The sequence below is a fragment of the Oncorhynchus clarkii genome, chromosome 31 (assembly GCF_045791955.1).
Source record: "Oncorhynchus clarkii lewisi isolate Uvic-CL-2024 chromosome 31, UVic_Ocla_1.0, whole genome shotgun sequence".
In the NCBI taxonomy this organism is placed as follows: Eukaryota; Metazoa; Chordata; class Actinopteri; order Salmoniformes; family Salmonidae; genus Oncorhynchus; species Oncorhynchus clarkii.
In genome coordinates, this window is record NC_092177.1 from 37136703 (window position 1) to 37163393 (window position 26691).

At 42.4% G+C, this 26691-nt stretch overlaps 1 protein-coding gene across 1 annotated transcript; it reads right to left on the bottom strand.

Annotated features, from left to right (window-relative positions):
* Positions 1-4655: 4655 nt before the first annotated feature.
* Positions 4656-22512, bottom strand: LOC139390774 (leucine-rich repeat, immunoglobulin-like domain and transmembrane domain-containing protein 3). The gene is made up of 4 exons (XM_071138137.1): positions 22286-22512; positions 20409-20875; positions 6793-7098; positions 4656-6580 (listed from the first exon to the last, which is right to left on the bottom strand). The coding sequence occupies exons 1-4, from the start codon at positions 22399-22401 to the stop codon at positions 5532-5534; spliced, it is 1938 nt and encodes a 645-aa protein (XP_070994238.1). The 5' UTR covers positions 22402-22512; the 3' UTR covers positions 4656-5531.
* Between the last annotated feature and the right edge of the window lie 4179 nt (positions 22513-26691).

Here is a 26691-nt window from a genome sequence, read left to right on the forward strand (position 1 = left end):
ACACAATAACTAGTGTTTTTATTACGGTGTTAGCCACTATAATGAGTGTATGTTATACTGAAGAATAACTACACAATAGTAAGAACACAGTAAAGTGTTACCAAAGAGGCAAGGGGGTGTGCTCAGACTAGCAGGTTCCTGGCCCACTAACCAATCCCATCACCACACCATCCCATCTGTTTGTCAAACACCTTGGCCATTGTCATGTTAACAGAACAGCTGGCATGACGGGCAGAACCCAGACACATGCAGCTGGTGGCATAGGACAGGTTATCCATGGGAATGTCTTTCCGGCTCCACCCATGTTATCGGGATTTACGGCCATGCCTGTTCAGGCACCCAGAAGGCCGTGACCCATTGATTACGGTCCCGCTTTCTCACTGTGCTCGCCAGCCAGTGGGATAGGAAAGGAACACACATGGGTGACAGTGGATATATTTTGACATTTACATGCTCATATACACAGTCACACACATGGTTGGTGTATGTACAGACATCGACGTTCTCAATACCTAACATCTGTGAGACAGTGGAAGTGGAGCTCACTGTGGGATCGACAGAGAGGACAGAGGAAGGGTTGTAACATTGAGAAATATATGCACCTGTTGCTCAAGTGAGGAAAGGGCACAGAATCCCAATTTTCATGGACGTAGGCCAGAGATTATCACATTGGGAAATACCACACCTAATAGACAATAGTGGAGTTGTTGTACAGAGAGCCTATGACAGCACTGTAAGTAGTGCATCACACTGACCAACACTGCCATATATACCCAAATGCTTATATGAAATATGAAATGCATAAAGATCTGTTTTTATTAAAAATAAGAATACAATACAATTTTATGTACAAATACATGCAATAGGTCACACAGAAACTGTGGCATTTGTTTGTTGGGCAGGTCAAATCTTTTAATATACTAGGGGAGAAAATGTTTTAGGAAAGTAAGGCATCGATTAGCTTGAAGGTTTGACTTTAAGTGAATAATTCTTGTCACCATTGCCAGCAGTATAAATACATGGGTTGTTGGACTTGGACATGGAATAGGATAGCGGGTATGTCTATTGATACCATATTGAGATCAATGAATGTCATATCTGTTTAAACCTGGTACGGTGTAGTGTATAGTGACAAAGAAGTAGGCCATAATGAACACAGACATACTATTGATTACAGTATTATGGAAAATTGCATTCAACTGAGTTTAATTTAAGCACTGAGCTGTAAAGACAGCAATATCAAAATGTAGTTGTTACGATACCAGTATCATGAGCCCACTGAGCACACACGGGTTGAATCAACGTTGTTTTCACGTAATTCCAATGAACCAACCTAGAATAGACGTTGAATTGACATCTGTGCACAGTAGAATACGATGATGATACTATGACAATAAAATGCTGTTTGTTTCCAATAGGGCTGTTTTCCTCAAGAAATTAAAACATGGTTTGTTCACTTGCCACGATACTTCTGAATATCGCGGTATTGTCAAAAACCTACAGTGAGCTCCAAAAGAATTGTGACAGTGACACATATTGTTGTTTCGGCTCTGTACTCCAGCACTTTGGATTTGAAATGATACACCAAGGTTAAATGAGGTTAAAGTGTAGACTGTCAACTTTCATTTGAGGGTATTGTCATCCATATCGGGTGAACCATTTAGAAATTAAAGCACTTTCTGTACATTGTCCCCTAAGATGTGGGGACTAAAAGTATTGGGAAAAATGAACTTAAATCAAATCCGTTTGTATTTGTCACATGCACCGAATACAACAGGTGTAGACCCCGTGAAATGCTTACTTACAAGCCCTAAACCAACAATGCAGATCAAGAAATTGAGTTAAGAAAAATTTTACAAAATAAACTGAAGTAAAAAATGTAATAAAAAGTAGCACAACAAAATAACAATAATGAGGCTAGATACAGGGAGTACCGGTACAGAGTCAATGTGCAGGGGTACAGGTAATTTGTACATGTACCTTAGGTAAGGGTAAAGTGACTATGCATAGATAATAAACAGCGAGTAGCAGTGTAAAAACAAAGGGAGGTTCAATGTAAATAGTCTGGGTGGCCATTTGATTAGCTGTTCAGTAGTCTTATGGCTTGGGGGTAGAAGCTGTTAAGGAGCCTTTTGGACGTAGACTTGGTGATCCGGTACTGCTTGCTGTGCGATAGCAGAGAGAACAGTCTATGACTTGGGTGACTGGAGTCTTTGACAATTTCTTGGGCCTTCCTCCGACACCGCCTAGTATATAGGTCCTGGATGGCAGGAAGCTTGGCCCCAGTGATGTACTTGGCTGTACGCACTACCCTATGTAGCGTCTTATGGTCAGATACTGAGCAGTTGCCATACCAGGCGGTGATGCAACCGGTCAGGATGCTCTCGATGGTGCAGCTATATACCCATGCCAAATCTTTTCAGCCTCTTGAGGGGAAAAAGGTGTTGTGCCCTCTTCACGACTGTCTTGGTATGTTTGGACCATGATAGTTTGTTGATGAAGTGGACACCAAGGAACTTGAAACTCTCAACCCACTCCACTACAGCCCCGTTGAATGGGGGCGTGTTCAGCCCTACTTTTCCTGTAGTCCACATTCAGCTCCTTTGTCTTTCTAACGTTGAGGGAGAGGTTGTTTTCCTGGCACCACACTGCCAGGTCTCTGACCTCCTCCCTATAGGCTGTCTCGTTGTTTGTTGGTGATCAGGCCTACCACTGTTGTGTCATCCGCAAACTTAATGTTGGTGTTGGACTCATGTATGGGCACGCAGTTGTGGGCGAACAGGCAGTACAGGAGGGCACTAAGCACGCATACCTGAGGTGCCCCCGTGTTGAGGATCAACGTGGCAGATGTGTTGTTACCTACCCTTACCACCTGGGGTTGGCCGGTCAGGAACTCCAGAATCCAGTTGCAGAAGGAGGTGTTTAGTCCCAGGGTCCTTAACTTAGTCATGAGTTTTGTAGGCACTATGGTGTTAAACACTGAGCTGTAATCAAAGAACAGCATTCCCACATAGGTGTTCCTTTTGTCCAGGTGGGTAGGGGCGATTGAGGTTGAGTAATCTGTGGATCTGTTAGGGCGGTATGCGAATTGGAGTGGGTCTAAGGTTTCCCGGTTGATGGTGTTGACATGAGCCATAACCAGTCTTTCAAAGCACTTCATGGCTACCAATGTGAGTGGTATGGGGCGGTAGTCATTTATACAGGTTACTTTTGCTCTCTTTGTCACAGGGACTATGGTGATCTGCTTGAAACATGTAGGTATGTATTACAGACTTGGTCAGGGAGAGATTGAAAATGTCAGTGAAGACACTTGCTAGTTGGTCTGCGCATGTTCTGAGTACACGTCCTGGTAATCCGCCTGGCCCTGCGGCCTTGTGAATGTTGACCTGTTTAAAGGTCTTGCTCACATTGGCTACGGAGAGCGTGATCACACAGTCGTCCAGAACAGCTGATGCTCTCATGCATGCTTCAGTGTTGCGTGCCTCGACAGCGAGCATAAAAGGCATTTAGCTCATCTGGTAGGCTCACGTCACTGGGAAGCTCGCGGCTGGGTTTCCCTTTTGCAGTCTGTAATAGTTTGCAAGCCCAGCAAAATCCGACGAGCATCAGAGCCGGTGGAGTAGGAGTCAATCTTAGTCCTGTATTGACGCTTTGCCTGTTTGATGGTTCGTCTGAAGGCATAGCAGGATTTATTATAAGGTTCCGGATTAGTGTCCTGCTCCTTGAAGCTCTAGCCTTAGCTCAACGCAGATGTTGCCTGTAATCCATGGCTTCTGGTTGAGGTATGTACCTAATCCATGGCTTCTGGTTGAGGTATGTGGGGACGCTGTTTTTGATGTACTTATTGATGCACCTGGTGACTGAGGTGGTATACTCCTCAATGCCATTGGATGAATCGCAGAACATATTCCAGTCTGTGATAGCAAAACAGTCTGACCAACCACTGAGGTACTCTACCTCAGGCGAGCAATACCTCGAGACTTCCTTAATATTAGACATTATTGACAAGTAGACAAATCCCCCACACCTCGTCTTGCCAGATGTAGCTGTTCTGTCCTGCCAATGCACAGAAAACTCATCCAACTGTATATTATCCTGTTTGCAGTTCAGCCACGACTTGGTGAAACATAAGATATTCCAGTTTTTAATGTCTGATTGCACGTTGGCCAATAGAACGGATGGTAGAGGCGGGTTACCCGCTCGTCGATGAATTCTCACAAGACACCCCGATCTCTGCCCCATTTATTTCCTTATTTTATTCATGCGAATGATGAGGATTTGGGCCTGGTCTCCGAGAAGCAGTATATCCTTCGCGTCAAACTCATTAAAGAAAAGTCTTCATCCAGTTTGAGGTGAGTAATCGCTGTTCTGATATCCAGAAGCACTTTTCGGTCACAAGAGACGGTAACAGTAACATTATGTACAAAATAAATTACAGACAATGCAAAAAAATAAACAAAATACCACAGTTGGTTAGGAGCCTGTAAAACATCAGCCTCCCTCCTGTGCCATTATCGATGCCACTATTCAAATAGTTAAAAGTTAATATTTGGTCCACTATTCATAGTGTGCAATGACTACATCAAGCCTGTGATTCGACTAATTTGTTGGATGCATTTGCTGATTTTTATTTATTATTTATTATTATTGTTTCAGATTATTTTGTTCCCAATAAGTAAGGTATTGCATCATTTTGGAGTCCCTTTTATTGTAAATAAGAATAGGAGATGTTTCTAAACACTTGCATCCATGATTACGGATAATCCTTAATGAATAGTGAATAATGATGAGTGAGAAAGTTATGGAGGCATACATTTCAAACCCGCCAAAAACTGCTAACCTCCCATGTTATTGCAATGGTCAGAGGTTAGCATGTCTTGCCGGTCTGTAACTTTCTCACTAATCATTATTCACAACTCTTTCAGGACTATCCGTAACCATGGTAGCATCCACATTAATGTAGAAGTGTTTACAAACATACTCTAGTCTTATTTACAATTGAAGTGATTCCAAAATGACACAATACATTATTTACCATTCATTTCTATTGGGCACAAAATAATCTGAAATACAACCAAAACAAACAGCAAATGCATCCAACATATAATTATTGCGTGCTAGGAATATGGGACCATATAATACACGTTTGACTACTTAAATACACATATAAGTGAATTTATCCAAATACTTTTGGAGGGACTATGTACAAAAAGTGCTGTAATTTCTGAACAGTTCACCCTCAAATTAAAGCTGACAGTCTGCACTAAACCTCATAGTCATTGTATCATTTCACATCCAAATTGCTGGAATACAAACAACAAAACATTTGTCACTGTCCCAATACTTTTGGAGGTAACTGTATCTCAAAGTTTTTTTTTTTTATTACAAAGAAATTAAGGCTGTAACAAACAGTGATTCATCTGGCAATTCTTGTCATAAAAGTTTTGAACACGCAAAACCTTGTAGTTTTCCTCAAAAAATTCTCCAGATTTAGTATTAACTTTCGAGTCATGTAGAGTCTTAATCTAACGCTAGCACAAAAATTCTGATCTGGAACTGTCACTCTTGTATGTCATTTGTGAGTCAATGCTCGACCTGGAGCAGAGGAGCATTCTCTCTTGGGACTCCTTGGTCTGCCTGTAGGTCCACAATTCAGCGGGATTAGCGTTGAAGGTCCTCTGCTTCATTGATATTGTCTCAAACTTCACATATGTGTCTTTAGATAGCTCCTCGTCCGAAGAAGGCACATTGCTCCTGCAATAGAGTGAGAGGATCTTGTAGACCAGCAAACCAATGACAGGTAAAGCCACGGCGCAGGCAAAGCTGCTGATGATCATCAGCAGCTTGTTCGCAGCATTGTCCTCAACAAGGTCCAGAGTAAAGAAGTTGATACAGGGGTCTTTTCCCGCGGCACTTCCCTTGGAAACCAGACAAACCTGGTACCTCAATCCAGAAGTCAAGCCTTCGAGTAGAACTTTGCCACTCCCGGCATCGGTATCCATTGTCCTTTTGGAGTTGTCCTCCTCATCATAAGTGGAGTAAACAACGGTGAGAGGTGCATTGCTCGGCAAACCTTCGGTCGTCCAGAGTAGAACCGCGCTATCCGGCGTTTCCTCCACGATCTCGAGATCTTGGACAGACTTGGAAGCATCTTTCTTTTCACTCTGATCCGCCGCTAGCTTCCTGTCGCTGCCTTGCGGGGTCTCGGATGGTTTGGATGGTGCTATCTGCTGCACGTTGCTGGGCGTGGGTTTCTTCTTGGTGAGGATGGGTGGCAAGATGGCTGGATGCGTGGTGGTAGGTGGGGCGGTGGTGGTAGACGGTGCACTAGGGGAGTTTGAGAAGCCAGTTTCAGGAGCAGAGGACGTTGTGGAGGGGCTATTCCCTGCAGCCTCTATGTCCGGCCTCTCTGGAGGCATGTTTGTAGTGACATAACCTGCCACAGACAGGGTGATGGCAGCCTCTGCGTTGCCGGCAAAGTTCTTAGCCTTGCAGCTGTACTCCCCGTTGTCTTTGTACGAGACCCCATTCAGGCTGATGATGGACCATCGGACACCCTCTCCTGGAGACTCCTGGACAACTATAGGTAGATCATGAAAATGCAAACACTTCAACATTGCCAAGATGTAGACTTTATCTTATTGAAGCACAAATATTATTTTATTGAATCACAACTGTAGAACATAAGTAAATATTAACAAAGGAATTTGTTCATTTAAAATAATTTTTATAAACATGTTGAATAACACACTGTATGCATTTTCTTATAATAAAATGTGTCACTGTTGATACCTGTGTTGTTGACACGTGAGCCATCTGAAGTAGTCCAGATGAGGGTAGGCGTGGGGTAACCCGTGGCATCACACCGCAGGAGCACATTGCTGCCCACCGAGGCTGTGATCTTGGTGGCTGACATCATGACGGATGGCTTGAGACATTGGTCCAGTTCCACCCTTTGGAACTTAACACCAGCCAGGTTTTCAGGCCCGCTGCAATGTAGGAACTGGTCCATTAGTACCACTGACGTGTCAGACATTTTGGAAAGCTCGATCAGCTTGGAGATCCTGCAGTCGCAGACCCACAGGTTGTCCTGAAGACCTGCAGAGGACAAAAGTGGAAATGTTTGCGACTGTTATGTTCAATTCAACTTACATTTGTGTTTGTGAAAAGGTTGGGAACATGGCAGTGGATCCGAGATTAAGAACATGCAAACAATGCTGTGATCAATGCTAATGCTAATGTGGCTATTAAGGTAAATTGCAGTTTATCCTAGCTCATACACAAATTATACACATTTTGTACTTTAGTTGAAGTATACCTCTATCATGATATGTTCTCATCTCTGTACATCTTGTACATATCTAAGTTCAACAAAATCATTCACTGGATAATATGCTATGATTTCCATGTTCAGAAATATTTCCACCCAAGTTATAGAACAAAAACTATACATAGTTACTTTTTTGAACAGCTAGAATTGTAATTCAGTATTCTGATTCTAGGTATGCATATAGTGTCACAACTGAGCCATCTTTCTGCAATGATCAGATTTACCAAACCGCTTACCCCTTTAAAGTAGGACGATGCATATGCAAATAAAAGACGACTGATCATTGGTCAGAAATCAGATCAGATTGTGATGTCATGTTGTGGGCCAATAACTCCATTCCACCAGAACATAATACAATTATTGTACCCTATCATAATTTTCACAATTTCGGTGTTATTTCGACCACACAGTGTGGAAATACCATTATAAACTACAGGGAAATCACATTTTTGATTGCACTGTCCCTTCAAGGCAACACAATTACACGCAATATTATTGAGTAGTAAACCCAAAACATTAGTGTTTCACAAACACAACTTTAACATTGTCTAATGTATTTGATAATTTGCCATTTTAACCCACTTTGTCAGGCATTGTTGAGCACAGTGCTCAATCCACCAGCAGTAATGGGCTCCCGAGGGGTGCAGCGGTCTAAGGCACTGCATCTGAGTGCTAGAGGCATCACTACAGGCCTTGTTTGGTTCTGGCTGTATCACAACCGGGCATGATTGGGAGTCCCATAGGGCGGAGCACAATTGGTCCAGCATCATCAGGGTTAGGGTTTGGCCGGGGTAGGTAGTCATTGTAAATAAGAATGTGTTCTTAATACCTAGCTAAATAAGTAAAAAATATGAAAAACATTGGAGGTAGAACCAAAGTGTTGCAGCGTGCTGTGTTTGCCTCTGTCATGAAGAGTTGTGATTGTAGAAATCGGTGGGTCTCAGTTTTGATATCTGTTCATCCTGATCCATTACACCTCATGGCACAGCAGGCTGCTTGATACTAAAGTAGAAATATAATTTTCTTTCTTCAAACATGCATAAAACATTGTCAAATTATTATCAAGTCTAAACATTTTTAATTACCCACAATCCTCTAAAAACAGAGCCCCGTGGCACATTGTTGCAAGAACTTAAAATTATGAAGTTTATAGAAATATTATTAAAGTGGAGTAAATAAATCACTCGATGTTCTATCTCTTTGGTTACCCGCATCAAGATACTTACATTTTGAGCGCCATATTAACTTGGATTTGTTTTTAAAGGTAGACTCACATAGTCACACAAAGTATCTGCGCATGTGCACAGGTTTGCTTCACGTTGTGTACAGTGTAGTAGCTAGGGCACCAGAACAGCAGAGAAGTTGAGCCTCATGCTTCAGCGCTCTTAGTTGTGGCAGAAATGTACCCACTCTGCAGTTTACTTCCTCCATCTACGTCATATCATTGAGTCTAACTTTACATTTTTGTGTATAATGAAATTAACAAAAAAATCGAAATGACATGCAATTATATGTTGTTTCTTTTTTTTATTGTCAGTTTCAAGTCACCCCAGAATATTTTTTTTGCACACATAAACACACATACACAAACTCTATCTCTCGCTCTCTCCGTCTCTCTCTCACATGCACACATAACCGTTCACACACACACACACACACACACACACACACACACACACACACACACACACACACACACACACACACGCACACACACGCACACACACACACACACACACACACACACACACACACACACACACACACACACACACACACACACACACACACACACACACACACACACACACACGTGGAAGTGCAAGTATGTTGGGAGAGTGACCAGACAGAACCCAATCCTCAGTAAAATGCACATGACAGCCTGCTTGGAGTTTGCCAAAAGGCACCTAAAGGACTCAGACCATGAGGAACAACATTCTTTGGTCTGATGAAACCAAGATTGAACTTTTTGGCCTGAATGTCCCGCGTCACATCTTAAGGAAATCTGTCACCATCCCTATGGTGTAGCATGGTGGTGGCAGCATCATGCTTTGGAGATTCTTTCAGCTTCAGGGACTAGGAGACTAGTCAGGGTTGAGGGAAGGATGAATGGAGTACAGAGAGATCCTGAAAGTACAGAGAGATCCTGAAAACCTACTCCATAGCGCTCAGGACCTCAGACTGGGGAAAGTTTCACCTTCCAACAGGACAATGAACCTAAACACACAGCCAAAACAATGCAGGAGTAGCTTTGGGACAAGTCTCTGAATGTCCTCGAGTGGCCCAGCCAGAGCCCAGACGTGAACCTGGTCGAACATCTCTGGAGAGACCTGAAAAAATACCTGAAAATAGCTGTGCTGTGATGCTCCCCATCCAACCTTACAGAGCTTGAGAAAATCTGCAGAGAAGAATTTGATAAATTCCCCAAAGACAGGTGTTTCAAGCTTGTAGTGTCATACCCAAGACGACTCAATGCTGTAAATGCTGCCAAAGGTGCTTCAACAAGTGCTGAGTAAAGGCTCTAAATACTTATGTAAATGTCATATTTCAGTTTTTTTTATTTAAATACAATTGCAAACAAAACTTCTAAAAACCTGTTTTTTTTTCATTATTGGGTATTATGTGTAGATTGTTGAGGGGGAAAAACAATTTAATCAATTTTAGAATACGGCTGTAGCGTAACAAAATGTGAAAAAAGTCAAGGTGTCTGAATAATTTCCGAAAGCAAAATATATACTTAAAGTGTAATATTGTGATGCAAACTCAAAATTGAATACATTTCAACTCCACATCTAACATGATACTGGTGTTACTTTTTTTAAGCCCATAACCATATGTGTGAGGTGTATACTTTTGTTTCAAAGTAGATGTGTTTAAGACTACCAAGAAACCCTGATTTAGCCCACTGTAGTAAAATTAACCAGATTAGATGTACTTAACAGCGGCCAACCCAACAGCAAACTCTAAATCTGGTGTTGGCTTTTTTCACAACATACTACAGTGCACTACCTATTTTTATTTTAAAGGTGCAATCTGCAGTTGTTGCATTTTTGGCTTTTAAATTAATTATATACTGTATACCCATTGATTATTGAATATTATAAACTGGGATGTTCGAGCCCTGAATGCTGATTGGCTGACAGCTGTGGTATATAAGACCACATAGCACGGGTATGAAAAAACATGTATTTTTACTGCTCTAATAACGTTGGTAACCAGTTTACTATAGCAATAAGGCATTTCAGGTATTTTTGGTATATTGCCAATATTGCCAAGGGCTGTATCCAGGCACTCCACGTTGCGTCGTGCATAAGAACAGTCCTTAGCCATGGTACAGTTTATAGGCCATATATACCACACCCATTCAAGCCTTATTGCTTAATTATCAATAATTAATTAATTCAGTTTTTTTAAATAAACGTCCCATTGTAACTGTAAGTCCCTAACCAAGTCCCCATTTTTTTTATTTTTTTTAATGTTTTATTGTTTCCGAATGCTCTTAAAGTGTGATACATCAGTGGATAAATCAGTTGGTACATCAGCTTTCCATTCAGCATTTGACATGTCAATTAAAAGTTGAGTACATCTGAGGGCCCGCTTACACCTTCAGACACCTTCACAATCTGTCAGATTTAGTGTCAAGCCCAAAATACATGGCATGTTTGTGCAAATCAAAGCATGGAAAAATAGTAAATTAGATTCGTCAAATCCAGGGGTCAGAAACGTACCATCAATGCATGCTAACTTTAACTCCCCACTTCTTATGAGGTGGATCAAGAGGCGCATTAACAAGCAATGCATTAGCAAACATTTGCTGTGAACTGTGTTTGTTAAAAACATGATTTGTAAAAAAAAAAATTTGCACAAACATTGCATTCCGTTAGTTCGAGCTATTCTTGCTGATAACATAATGGACCGACCATGCAAAATGTTGGCTTTAGCTATGGCTTCCGCGATAATGGATTACTTTTCAGATCCTATTCCCCATGTCACGGAGTGGCTGCAGATTTTAGTGGGTGTATCAACACCGAAAAGTGAGTCAAGGTTCATGTGCATAGAGAAATACAATGAATAGAATGGGCTTGGAACCTCTAACACTGGACATTTAATAACTGGTAAACTCATGATACAATATTTTCCATGGTAAAATAGAATGTTTATTCAAATTATGTTAACTGATGTGGCTCATGCAATGAAATGACATTTTTGTAATGTCAGTTGAGCTGAATCAACAAATCACAGCACATGTTGATGGGTACACTTCCTGCTTTTGCGTCTTGCTTTTGCTTCTTGCTGTGCTCCTATGGGTACAATCTCAATAGCCGCCAGTCCCCCGATTATGCCACCATGGACTTAAATGGGGACGCCCATTCTATTCATAAAATGTATATGGTTATGGAGAAAGTCATCTCTCGCTACAACGACTTCGCCTTTCGGTCTCATTTTCGGATGAGACGACAGAGATGGTCGCCTCGCTTCAGGTCCTTAGGAAACTATGCAGTTGTTTTTTTTTTATGTATTATTTCTTACATTGTGAGCCAGAAAATCTCAAGTGTTATTATATACAGCCAGGAAGAACTATTGGATATAAAAGTGACGTCAAATTACCAACATTACGACCAGGAATACGTCTTTCCTAAAGCGGATCCTTCATTCGAACCTTCACCCTGGACATGGGATCTTATCCCAGAGGCTGGCCCAAAACAACACGGTCGCCGCAGAAGAGGCAGACGGAGTGGCCTACTGGTCAAACTCAGAAGGTGAGCACACCATCCACCGCTTCCAGAACATATTACTCGCCAATGTCCAATCTCTAGATGATGAGGTGGACGAAATTAGGGCATGAGTTGCCTTCCAGAGAGACATCAGAGATTGTAACATTCTCTGTTTCACGGAAACATGGCTCACTTGGGATATGTTGTCAGAGTCGCATTCTGGATCGTTGCTACTCTAACTTCCGCGAAACATACAAAGCTCTCCCCGCCCTGCCTTCGGCATATCTGACTGTGCTCAGGTCTATCCAAAACTGGTCTGACCAATCGGACTCCACGCTTCAAAATTGCTTCGATCATGTGGGCTGGGATATGTTCCGGATAGCCTCAGACAACAACATTGATGTAGACGCTGACTTGGAGAGCGAGTTTAATAGCAAGTGCATCAGAGATGTCCACCGTGACAATTAAAATCTTTCCTAACCAGAAACCGTGGATTGAAGGCAGCATTCATGCAAGACTGAAAGCGCTAACCATCACTTTTAATCAAGGCAAGGAGACTGGAACCATGACCGAATACAAACAGTGCAGCTATCCCCTCCACAAGGCAATCAAACAAGCAAAGAGTCAGTGTAGAGACAAAATAGAGTCGCAATTCTACGGCTCAAACACGAGACGTATGTGGCAGGGTCTGCAGTCAATCACAGATTACAAAAAGAAAACAAGCCCTGTTGCAGACATCGACATCTTGCTACCACGCACCCTTATTGGGCCCCAGTGTTGAGGATCAGCAGGGTGGAGATGTTGTTTCCTACCTTCACCACCTGGGGGAGACCTTGGGTCTCGACCCCGCCCTGTGCAACTGGGTCCTGGACTTTCTGACGGGCCAACCCCAGGTAGTGAAGATAGGAAACAACATCTCCACCCTGCTGATCATCAACACTGGCGCCCCACAAGGGTGTGTTCTCAGCCCTCTCCTGTACTCCTTGTTCACCCATGACTGTGTGGCCACACAACAGTGGTAGGCTTGATTACCAACAACAACGAGACGGTCTACATGGAGGAGGTGAGGGCCCCCTGAGTGTGGTGTCAGATGATCGTGGACTTCAGGAAACAGCAGAGGGAGCACCCCCCATCCACATCGATGGGGCAGTAACGGAGAAGGTGGGACGTTTTAAGTTCCTCAACACATACATCACGGACAAGCTGAAATGGTCCACCCACACAGACAGCGTGGTGAAGAAGGCACAATAGCGACCTCTTCAACCTCAGGAGGCTGAAGAAATGTGGCTTGTCACCTAAAAACACTCACTAACTTTTACAGATGCACAATCGAGAGCATCCTGTCGGGCTGTATCAACACCTGGTACGGTAACTGCACTGCCCTCAACCGCAAGGCTGTCCAGAGGGTAGTGGGGTCTGCACAACACATCAAACTATCTGTCCTCCAGGACACCTACAGCACTGATGTCACAGGAAGGCCAAAAAGATCATCAAGGACAACAACCACCCGAGCCACCGCTTGTTCACCCCGCTATCATCAAGACAGCGAGGTCAGTACAGGTACATCAAAGCTGGGACCGAGAGACTGAAAAACAGCTTCTATCTCAAGGCCATCAGACAGCAATTATTAACTCAGAGGCTGCTGCCTACATTGAGACCCAATCACTGGCCACTTTAATAAATGGATCACTAGTCACTTTATACAATACACTCTAAATAATGCCACTTTAATAACGTTTACATATCGTACATTACTCATATATCTCATGTATATACTGTATTTTACACCATATGTTGCTCATCCATATACTTACATGTACATATTCTCATTCACCCCTTTAGATTTGTGTGTATTAGGTAGTTGTTGGGGAATTGTTATATTACTTGTTAGATATTACTGCATTGTCCGAACTAGAAGCACAAGCTTTTTGCTACACTCGTATTAACATCTGCTAACCATGTGTATGCGACAAATAACATTTGATTTGATTTGATTTGCAATATCTTAGGTCAATAAGTATTCAACCCCTTTGGAATGGCAAGTCTAAATAAGTTCAAGAGTAAAAAATGTGCTTAACAAGTCACATAATAAATTGCATGGAATCACTCCGAGTGCAATAATAGTGTTAAACATGATTTTTGAATGACTACCTTACAGTATCTCTGTGCCCCACACATACATTGTTAGGTCCCTCAGTCGAGCAGTGAACTTCAAACACCGATTCAACCACAAACACCAGTGAGTTTTCCCAATGCCTCTCAAAGAAGGGCACCTTTTAAAGGTAAAAATAAAAAAGCAGACATTGAATTTCCCTTTGAGCATGGTGAAATGATTAATTACACTTTGGATGGTGTATCACTAACATAGAGAGGCTGCTGCGGCCATCGCTCATCCATATACTTATATGTGCATATTCGTATTCATCCCTTTACATTTCTGTGTGTAAGGTAGTTGTTGTGAATTTGTTCGATTACTAGATATTAGATATTAGATATTAGTGCATTGTCTAGATTGTCGGAACTAGCACAAGCATTTCGCATTAACAGCTGTTAACCATGTGTATGTGACCAATAAAATTTTATTTGGAAACCTTTCAGGTAATTTGCATGTCTAGACGGCCTCTTTGTTTTGATTAAAGTAGTCTTAACAAAGTTTAGCGTCACGGAAATCCCCAATGATTGCAGCATTTAGTTAGGGGGTTCCCAGGTGTGATTGGGTGCATAAATGTTGATGGCACTCACATTCCCATCAGGGGGCCTTCTGAAATACGGGATGCCTACATAAATCGTAAAGGTCAGCCCAGCTTCCAGCTGCAAGCTGTGTGCGGCATGGCTATGCGGGCAACGCTAGTTCTGTGCATGATGCATGCTTGTATAGAACCAGCGACGTAAAGGCCCACCCTCTGCCAGAGCAGTACCACCTCTTGGGCTACTGCTTATCCCTTAAGCCTGGATCTAAATGTGCCATTCAGGGACAATGGTCAACTGGACGAAAACAAGAGATTGAAGCAGATCCACAGCTCCACCCGAGTCAAAATTGAGACATCCTTTGGGCTGTTAAAGTGCAAATGGAGTAGGTTCCAACTTCGGAACATGCTGCTGCTGGAGAAAATCACAGATACCATCGCGAATGCTTGAGTCCGCCACAACATTTTTAAATGTTTTTATTTAACCTTTATTTAACTGGTTCTCATTCAACATGGTCCTCATCCATTAGGGCAGTACCAGTCTTACAGTACCAGTCAAAAGTTTGGACACACATACTCATTCAAGGGTTTTTCTCTATTTTTACAATTTCCGACATTGTAGAATAATAAGGAAGACATCAAAACTATGCAATAACACACATGGAATCATGTAGTAACCAAAATAAATGTTAAACAATTCTAAATATATTTAACATTTTTGATTCTTCAAGTTACTGTAGCCACCCTTTGCCTTAATGACAACTTTGCACATGCTTGGCATTCTCTCAACCAGCATCACCTGGAATGCTTTTCCAACAGTTTTGAAGGAGTTCCCACATATGCTGAGCACTTGTTGGCTGCTTTTCCTTCACTCTGCGGTCCAACTCATCCAAAACCATCTTTTTGGGTTGAGGTCATCTGATGCAGCACTCCATCACACTTCTTCTTGGTCAAATAGCCCTTACACAGTCTGGAAGTTTGTTGCGTTATTATCCTGTTGAAAAACAATTGATAGGCCTCCCGGGTGGCGCAGTGGTTAAGGGTGCTGTACTGCAGCGCCAGCTGTGCCATCAGAGTCCCTGGGTTCGCGTCCAGGCTCTGTCGTAACCGGCCGCGACCGGAAGGTCCCAGGGGCGACGCACAATTGGCCTAGCGTCGCCCGGGTTAGGGAGGGCTTGGTCGGTAGGGGTGTCCTTGTCTCATCGCGCACCAGCGACTCCTGTGGCAGGCTGGGCGCAGTGTACGCTAACCAAGGTGGCCGGATGCACGGTGTTTCCTCCAGCACATTGGTGCGGCTGGCTTCCGGGTTGGATGTGCGCTGTGTTAAGAAGCAGTGCGGCTTGGTTGGGTTGTGTATCGGAGGACGCATGACTTCTCTCCCGAGCCCGTACGGGAGTTGTAGCGATGAGACAAGATAGTAGCTTCTACAACAATTGGATACCACGAAATTGGGGAGAAAAAAGCACCCCCACACCATCGCACCTCCTCCTCCATGCTTCACGCTGGGTACCACACATGCAGAAATGATCAGTTCATCTACTTTGCATCTCACAAAGACACAGAGGTTGAAACCAAAAATCTCAAATATGGACTCATCAGACCAAAGGACAGATTTTCACAAGGTCTAATGTCCATTGCTCGTGTTTCTTGGCCCAAGCAAGTCTCGTCTTCTAATTGGTGTCCTTTTGTAGTGGTTTCTTTGCTGCAATTTGACCAGAAAGGGCTGATTCACGCAGTCTCCTCTGAACAGTTGATGTTGAGATGTGTCTGTTACTTGAACTCTGTGAAGAATTTATTTGGGCTGCAATTTCTGAGGCTGGGAACTCTAATGAACTTAACCTCTGCAGCACAGGTAACTCTGGGTCTTCTTTTCCTGTGGTGGTCTTCGTGAGAGTCTGTTTCAATATAGCTCTAGATGGTTTTTGCGACTGCACTTGAAGAAACTTTCAAAGTTCTTGAAGTGTTCCGCATTGTCTGGCTTTCATATCTTAAAGTAATGACAGACTGTCATTTCTCTTTGCTTATTTAAGCTGTTCTTGCCATAATATGGACTTGATATTTTACCAAATAGGGCTATCTTCTGTGTACCACACCTACCTTGTCACAACACAACTGATTGGCTCAAACACATTAAGAAGCAAAGAAATTCCACAAATTAACTTTTAACAGGGCTCATCTGTTAATTAAATTTCATTACAGGTTACCTCATGAAGCTGTTTGAGAGAAAGCCAAGAGTGTGCAAAGCTGACATCAAGGCAAAGGGTGGCTACTTTGAGGAATCTAAAATATATTTTGATTTGTTTAACACGTTTTTGGTTACTACATGATTATATATGTATTATTTCATAGTTTTGATGTCTTCACTATTACCCTATAACGTGGAAAATAGTAAAAAAAAAAAAAAAAACTTGAATAGGTAGGTGTGTCCAAACTTTTACTGGTTCTGTAGATGAAGACCTTGTTGTGGCATAGAGCCAGTCCCTGATCCTGTCCAGAAGAGGGACAGCATAATGCACCTGCTCTACAAAAATGTATAATTGTTGTTGATACATTTTCTCTGGTGTCCATGTTTAAAGAAATAGCACTTTCAATGGTTGAGGTGCTTGACATGTTGTAGAATGAAAAGGAATATAATAACTTTTACAGAAATAACTTTATTTTGCAGAGAGAACAAGATAAGAACTGACAGGGAAAACAGACAAACATTTTCTATGAGATTGCATACATAAATAACAAGACTATAACATTGAAAAACATTTTTTAAAAATGGGTTTAATTGACTATAAAATTGAGAAACAATGATCGACTTCAATTAACAATCACTGCTCACAAAAAAATAAAATAACAAATATTTACTTCAATTTCACGAATTCTGTTTCAGGCCTACAATAGATACTCATATAATCTAACAATATATCTTATCTTAGCTTATCTTTATACAAAATGTTCTGATCGCAAATTTACAAATTAGCCTCCTTTTGTACATCTATATCTGTATAGCAGACGCAGTAGCCATCTGACATAAATAAATGCATGTTGGTGTCGAAGCAAGCTACCAGTATATCTCTATCTCTCTGGGGTTAGGCCTAAGCTTCACTTCCTCCATATAGGCTATATATAATACATGACCAAAAGTATGTGGACACCTGCTTGTCAAACATCTCATTTCAAAATCATGGACAGTAATATGGAGTTGGTCCCCCCTTTGCTCCTACTGGGAATACTTTCCACTAGATGTTGGAACATTGGGACTTGCTTCCATTCAGCCACAAGAGCATTAGTGAGGTCAGGCACTTATTTTGGGCGATAAGGCCTGGCTCGCAGTCGGAGTTCCAATTCCTCCCAAAGGTGTTCGATGGGATTCGAGGTCAGGGCTCTGTGCAGGCCAGTCAAGTTCTCCCACAGAAATCTAGACGAACCATTTCTGTATGGACCTCGCTTTGTACAGCCAATATTTATGCGCTATGCTCTTCAGCACTTGGAGGTCCCGTTCTGTGAGCTTGTGTAGCCTACCACTTCGCGGCTGAGCTGTTGTTGCTCCTAGACGTTTCCACTTCACAATAACCGCACTTACAGTTGACTGGGGCAGCTCTAGTAGGGCAGAAATTTGATGAACTGACTTGTTGGAAAGGTGGCATCGGATGCCATCACTGCAAATAATATTTTGTTTTTAACTGACGTGCCTAGTTAAATAAAGGTTCAATTATAATAAAAATGATCGTGCCACGTTGAAAGTCACTAAGCGCTTCATTACGAGCCATTCTAATGACAATGTTTGTCTATGGGGATTGCATGGCTGTGTGCTTGATTTTATACACTATTGGCTGAAATAGCCAATACACAAATTTTAAGGGGAGTCCACATACTTTCGTATATATATGCTTTAAAATGTAACACTCCACTTGAGCCCCCCCCATACTTAACTAAATACAAATCTATAAATGGTATAGTTAACACTGCCCAATAATAATTGTGGGATGTGTTCCTGTTATTAGTGGTCTGTGTTGGACATAGAGACTGGTCTGAGACCTGTGTGCATGGACAAGTTCAGACCTGAGGAGGTCCAAGTCTCCCCTAACCACTGGTACAGGATCAGATTTATTCAATTGTCTAATGGTTAACCTTAGGATTGTGTGAATGTTTATAATAATTGTGGGAGTAGTTACATTTGTCCTTACGAAACAAGATTGCAATTAGAGTGCAGTGTAACTGCGGTATGGTGCAAATACTGTATCCAAAATAACATGTTTTTTTTACTGCAGTAATTTTGCTGTGTAACTGAAGCTGGAGTGCAGTATAACTTATTCCACAATTACTGCATCCAAAATGCCCCAGTCGACTGCAGTTAATGCACTTTTACTGTGGTTTCAAAACTTCTATATTTTTTTGAAAGGGGATCTCCCTCCGTAAGGGGGTGCAAGGTGACTGAGTTGATAAATACTGTGTTTAAAGACAGATAAAGTCATTCATGTTTCCTACTAGCTAACTATGGTGTCTGTGTCTCCTCACTTCATAACTTAACAATAATAACTATAATTATCTTGTAACACCTAACCACAGATGTAATGGGAAACCATTAGCTAGCTAGGTTAACTTTTACTGTTCGCTAGCTAGCGTTAGCTAGAACACATAATGTTGAACGGCTAACTTCATCTTTAGCTAGGCTATTTCATTACCAATATCCATATTTGTTGATCAACTAAAAAATTAACAGATGGGTATCTAGATAGCTAGCTAGCTAAGTAATTACACACTATACTGTTACTGTTTTGTGATAGCTACAAGTTGGCTTAACTTTTTCTCCAGTAGCCCCACAACCTTGTTGTGCATCTCTCTCGCCTGTAATGTTACAACAAATCAAGAGGGTAAAAAAATATGGATAACCTAAACAAAATAATATGAAAGATCAATAGACGCAAAGTAGAAAAGCCATACATGATGAATATAATGTCTATTACATTTAGTTCTTCAATACATATGTAAATAATATTGACTTACTTGAATCCATCTCGGCAAAGTCCATTTTCTCTTCGTCGCCAGCTACCCTTTTGAGCTTTGTTGCCTCAAACTGTATATATTAATTGTACGTTCGCAAGCATTTGCTAAGGTTAGCGAAGGTTCGCAAACTATTCTCCTTGTTGAACACGCATCCGGTAACCTGTAGGTACTGGACCTTAATGTCCACTTCCAAAAGTTGTCGACATGATGTTGATAGTCTGTTGATAGTTTTTTGAGCATCTGTAGTAGGACTTTCCAAATAAATAGTTACCCAAATAGGTATTGGAACCTCAATGTGAAGATTGAAATATGCCTTTGGGTTAAAGTTAGCAGTCACTAAGTATACACAATGCATTTATGGGCGACCATAACGACCAACACACTCCTATGCAGGTAAATCCCATCTTCTGTTATCTCTGAATACCTGCTTTGCTGTAGGGGTGGCTAACCCACCTCCTGAAGAGCCACTGGGAGTGCAGGGTTTTGCTCCAGCCCTGCACTAATACAACTGAGTCAGCTCATCAAAGTCTTCCTGAAGAGCAGCTGATCAGTAGAAGCAAGTTTGCTAGAGATGGGCAAAAGCATGCACAACCAGTAGCTAGTGAGGGTGTGTTAAGTCCTAACCTTAAACCCTCATCTCCATATCACCCACTCACACCCTATTCTCAGTTCTCTTACCTAGCACCACTTTCTGGGACAAGTTGGAGGAGACGGGCATTCCATTGAAAGGCGGCCAGATATCCACGAAGTCCGAAGACAGAGTGGTCAGCTTGTTGCTGGAGATATCCAGATAGGTGATGTTGACCAAGTATGGGGTAGCCTCCACGGCCACAGTGGTCAAGCGGTTGTTATGAAGATCCAGCGTCCTCAGACTGGGCATCTCCTTCAGGGACTTCCAGGGAAAGGTGGAAATCAGGTTCCCGTCCAGACGCAGTTCGTGGAGGACCTTGAGGTTGTAGAAGGCGGCAGGGTCCACAGAGGAGATAGAGTTGTAGGTGATCCACAGGTAGCGCAGGTCGTTCAGGTAGTAGAAGGCCTCGGTGGGGATGCGCCGCACAGCCGTCTTCTCCACCCGCAGTTTGACTGTATCCACGGGGACGTTGACGGGGATGTCGGACATGTCTGGGTCATTGCATATCACCGATCTGAGAGGAACAGAAAACATGGACTTGGTTTAAATATGTTTGTTTATGTGTAACTCTGTGTTGTTGTTTTTGTTGCACTGCTTTGCTTTATCTTGGCCAGGTCGCAGTTAAAAAAGAGATCTTGTTCTCAACTGGCCTACCTGGTTAAATAAAGGGGAAATAAATAGAATACAAAAATTATACATATAAAAGAATGTGGACACCCCTTTTAAATTTGTGGATTCGGCTATTTCAGCCACACACATTGCTGACAGGTGTATGAAATCGAGCACATAGCCATGCAATCTTCATAGACAAACATTGGCAGTAGAATGGCCTTACTGAATAACTCAGTGACTTTAAGCAAAGCGGATGGAGGCTGTCATAGCATCAAAAGCGGGGACCAACTCCATATTAATGCCCATGATTTTGGAATGAGATGTTCGACGAGCAGCTGTCCACATACTTTTGGCCATGTAGTTTGCATCACAAATCTTTCCTCTCTCCGTTCCATGGAGTTATCATTTTTCTGGATTGGTCAAATCGAGGGATCCATTACATAGCTTAGGCCTACCCAGTCTAGTCAGATAAGTGATTACAATTCAGGGGGGGGGGGGGGTTCAGTCTGTCCTTGAGAACCACAGGGTGTGCAGGATTTTGTTTCAGCCCAGTAGCCTACTAAACTGCCTGATTCATCTGATAATCTAGCCCTTAATATGTTGAGTCATGTGTGTTAGTGCTGGGCTGGTACAAAAGCCCAGACAACGGTCCGGGATTATAGACCTCTGAGCTGGATGGCGTGTAGGCTTATACTTTGTGCTTCCACCTGCACAGTTTACTTCATACATACTTGTGGAACTTTAGAAAAGTTGTTCTAGCATCCTTTTCCTTCATCTACTTACAAACAGACTGTTTTTCAAGACTCCAAAAATGTCCAGAACTCTTGAATTCCGGTCATCCTAAACGTGTGATAGGTATTGAGAGAAAAAAAAAGTGCTCCTCTATTGATCTCATAATAAGTCTAAGATGGGCATTATGTGAATTATTAGAGACCTTTGGATCACATGTTCTACTACTGTATATATGTATATTCAATCAAACCTACAATCCAGTTTCCAGGGGAAAACAAACAGCAAACCTCCTACACGTCTGCTAGAATGAATGAATGAATTTGATCAAAATTCAAATAAATCCTGAGAAGGACCCACTGTCTTGACATAATAATTAATCAAAATGTAAATGTCTCATAGTTGCCAGATGGCAAAACAGGTCAAATAATCCAGATAAAACTCATGATGAATTATGATAATTATTATACAGTCATGGACCATTTTAAAAAGATAGTGATGCTGTATATCTGTGGAAAAGGGTCCAGATTACACTATAATAAAATATCTAAAACACCGTCCTCTAAGAAACAATTGTAAATACCTGGTCCCCGTTCCATCACTCCGTCCGTGGTAAACACAAGTGCACTGGGAAGGACAAAAGGAATGGGCCACACTGAAGCAGCACAAGAAGACATGGGCGTAGAGGAGATGATGCATGGTTCACCAAATCAACCCAAAGTGCTCACATCACAAGGTCAGGAGAAAGAGGAGAGGAAAACACATCCGAATTCATTTCGAAAGGTCGAAAATAACTCATCTTAGAAAGGAAAAAATATGAATAGTCCCGGAGTCCTGAACACATAAGAAGAGCTTACAGGTGATCCATTATTAGGATGGGAGAAGGGGGAGGGGGAGGACAGTGAGACCAGATTAGCGTAGGATATTACGGGGCCGACTAGGTCACGCAAGCCAGGGCAGGGAGGATGGAAATCAGCCTTGGGGTCACGAGCGCTAATCGGCTACCACACTTCTGCCAGGGGAGGTCCCCCCCCAACACACACACACACACACACACACACACACACACACAGCCTTTGTCGCCCCAGTCTTTCCAGCCCTGGCCTGCCCCTATGCCTTCACACTGCTGACTCCTCCCTTACAGCTCTTCTAACCTACACTGTTATGGCACTAGCCGTGCCCGTGCTGACACTGGGTTGGGCCTTTTCCTAAAGGTTGCGTGAGGGAGCTCCAAGTGACACAAAGGTGCAAGCTGTAGTCTGGGGAGTGATTTATCTCCCTGGAGGAGACGATGGGGGTGGCTTGGGAGGCCAGACTGTACTGGGCATGGACTGACAGCTCAACAACATGGCCTCCAAGAACACACACACACACATACACACACACACACACACACACAAAACAATGACATAAGTAGTGCTTGAGGTTCAACTCAGTCTAGAGTAATGCAGTTGTGTTTGATGTAATTGTGTGTTATAAAAGCTAATTAAAGTACATAAATGGGGCTTAAATATTAGAAATGTATGGGCTGATGTTGAAAAAATTAATGGCTATGGCTGATATTTGGTAGGGAGTTGGGGAAATTAGTTGAAGAATTGTATATATTTGTTGAAATATATCAAGCATATAATGTACTGCCAAATACAGCATTTTACATAAGGATTTCCTTCAGTGACGTGCCAGGTGAATATATCAGTAAAGTAAGAAGAATTTATCTGTATTGCGTCTGTATGTAGCTGGTGTAGATGAGTCAGGAGCAGGCTAGCAGATATGAGTAATGTACACAACTTTACTCAACAATAATCACAATACACGTCAAATAAATCCAAGGCCACAATAACGGACTGCAATACAATAAACAATCACTCACAAACAAACATGGGGGAACAGAGGGTTAAATAATGAAAAAGCAATTGGGGGGGTGAAACCAGGTGTGTAAGACAAGGACAAAACAAATGGAAAATGAAAAGTGGATCAGCGATGGCTAGAACGCCGGTGACATCGACCGCCGAACGCCACCCGAACAAAGGAGAGGGACCAACTTCAGTGGAAGTTGTGACATTATCTTGAATGAGCTCCACCTGTTATCTAAATCTAAGAGGCGTGATATTCAAATCCACTGGGAATAAATAGTTACTTCACACATCTATTGCATGGAGAACATGAAAATACACATATTTCTAGGAAAGATGGATACGTTAGCCATTTTACTCATCAAAACAGAATAGTGATAAATTATTTGTGATTTTTATATATTTAGCTATGAGTAAATCAGAAACAGATTGTTGCTGGTCTTACCTTGATCGTGACTAAGAGAAAGAAGGTTATCTGGTGGTAGAAAAGCAGTTGGTTGGGTAGTACTTTTGCCTGTGTGTGTAATACAGCAATACATACATACATACATACATACATACATACATACATACATACATACATACATACATACATACATACATACATACATACATACAGTGCATTCGGAAAGTATTCAGGCCCCTTGACTATTTTCCACATTTTGTTACGTTACAGCCTTATTATAAAACGCTTTAAATCATGAATTTCTCTCATCAATCTACGCACAATACCCAATAATGACAAAGCAAAAACATACATTTTTTGAAATATCATATAACCTTTGGCAGCAATTACAGCCTCAAGTCTTCTTGGGTATGACGCTACAATCTTGACACACATATATTTGGGGAGTTTCTCCCATTCTTCTCTACAGATCCTCTCAAACTGTCATATTGGATGGAGAGTGCCGCTGCACAGCTATTTTCAGGTCTCTCCAGAGGTGTTAGATCTGGTTGAAGTACGGGCTCTGGCTGGGCCACTCAAGGACATTCAGAAACTTGTCCCGAAGCCACTCCTATGTTTTCTTGGCTGTGTGCTTAGGGTCGTTGTCCTTTACACTAGTCTGAGGTCCTGAGCACACAGGAGCAGGTTTAAATCAAAGATCTCTCTGTACTTTGCTCTGTTTATCTTTCACTCGATCCTGTCTAGTCTCCCAGTCCCTGGCGCTGAAAAACATACCCACAGCGTGATGCTGCCACCACCATGCTTCACCGTAGGGATGGTGCCAGGTTTCCTTAAGGCGTGACGCTTGGCATTCAGGCCACAGAGTTCAATCTTGGTTTCATCAGATCGGAGAATCTTGTTTCTCATGGTCTCAGTCCTTTAGGTGCCTTTTGGCAAACTTCAAGCGTGCTGTCATATGCCTTTTACTGAGGAGTGGCATTCGTCTGCCCACTCTACCATGAAGGCCTAATTGGTAGAACGCTACAGAGATGGTTGTCCTTCTGGAAGGTGCTCCCATCTACACAGAGGAATTCTGTAGCTCTGTCAGAGTGACCATCAGGTTATTGGGTTCATCAGGTCACTTCCCTGACCAAGGCCCTTCTCCCCCTATTGCTCAGTTTGGCTGGGCGGCCAGATCTAGGCCATATTGGCCAGATCTAGATCTAGACATTTTTTGGTACCATTCTCCAGATCTGTTTCTATTTCTTACATTATTAGCCCAGATTTTTTTTTGGTGTTGTTACATACAGACGGAAATAACTTTGGAACCTTTGCTCGTACCCCCCAGGGTATTTAATTTATTCTAGAGGCTGCTCCAAAACACTGCTGGCGGAGAAGAGGTATTCGGAGTGGACTTCTAGTCCGACTCAGGAGGTGTGCACACCATCCACCACTTTAGAGTAAATTACTTACTAAATGTTAAGTATCTGGATAATAAAGTAGACGAGCTCAGAGCGATGATCTCCTTTCAGAGAGACATCAGGGATTGTAACATACTCTGGTTTACGGGAAACATGGCTCTCTCTGGATATAGTGTCCCATCCATACAGCCAGCTGGGTTCTCAGAACATTGCAAAGACAGAAATAAAGAACTCTCCGGGAAGAAAGGTAGGGGTGTATGTTTCATGATTAACTACTCATGGTGTGATTGTGATAACACACAGAAACTCAAGTCCTGTTCACCCAACCTGGAATAGTTCATAATCAAATACCGACCGTATTACCTCCCAAGGGAATTCTCTTCGGTTATAGTCACAGCCGTGTACAGTATATTCCCCCTCAAGCCAATACCATAACGGCACTCAAAGAACTACACTGGACTGGAAACCCCATATCCTGAAGCTGAATTTATTGTAGCTGGGGATTTCAAAAAAGCAAATTTGAGGAAAACGCAAGCAAAGTTCTACCAACACATTGGACCACTGTTACTCAACTTTTCGAAATGCCTACAAGGCTCTCCCCCGGCCTCCCTTCAGCAAATCTGATCACGACTCCATCCTCCCTTTCTATTGGCAGAAACTCAAAACAGGAAGTACCCGTACTAAGGTCTATTCAATGCTGGTTTGACCAATCGGAATCCATGCTTCAAGATTGTTTTGATCATGCGGTCTGGGATATGTTCCGGGTAGCCTCTGAGAATAACATCTGACCAATACAAGGATGCAGTGACTGAGTTCATCAGGAAGTGTATAGGAGATGTTGTTCCCACTGTGACTATAAAAACCTAGCCAAATTGAAACCATGGATAGATGGCAGCATTTGCACGAAACTGAAAGTGCGAACCACCGCATTTAATAACCATGGTAAGGTGACTGGGAACATGGCAGAATACAAACAGCGTAGTTATTCCCTCCGTAAGGCAATCAAACAGTCAAAACGTCAGTAGAGAGACAAAGTGGAGTCGCAATTCAGCAGCTCAGACACGAGACGTATGTGGCAGGGTCTATAGACAATCACGGACCACAAAGGGAAAACCAACCGCGTCGCAGAGATTGACGTCTTGCTTCATGATAAGCTAAACACCTTCTTCTCCTGCTTTGAGGATAACACAGTGACACCGACACGGCCCACTACCAAGGACTGTGGGCTCTCCTTCTCCGTGGCCGACGTGAGTAAGACATGTAAGTGTGTTAACCCTCGCAAGGCTGCCGGCCCAGACAGCATCCCTAGCTGTGTCCTTAGAGCATGCAC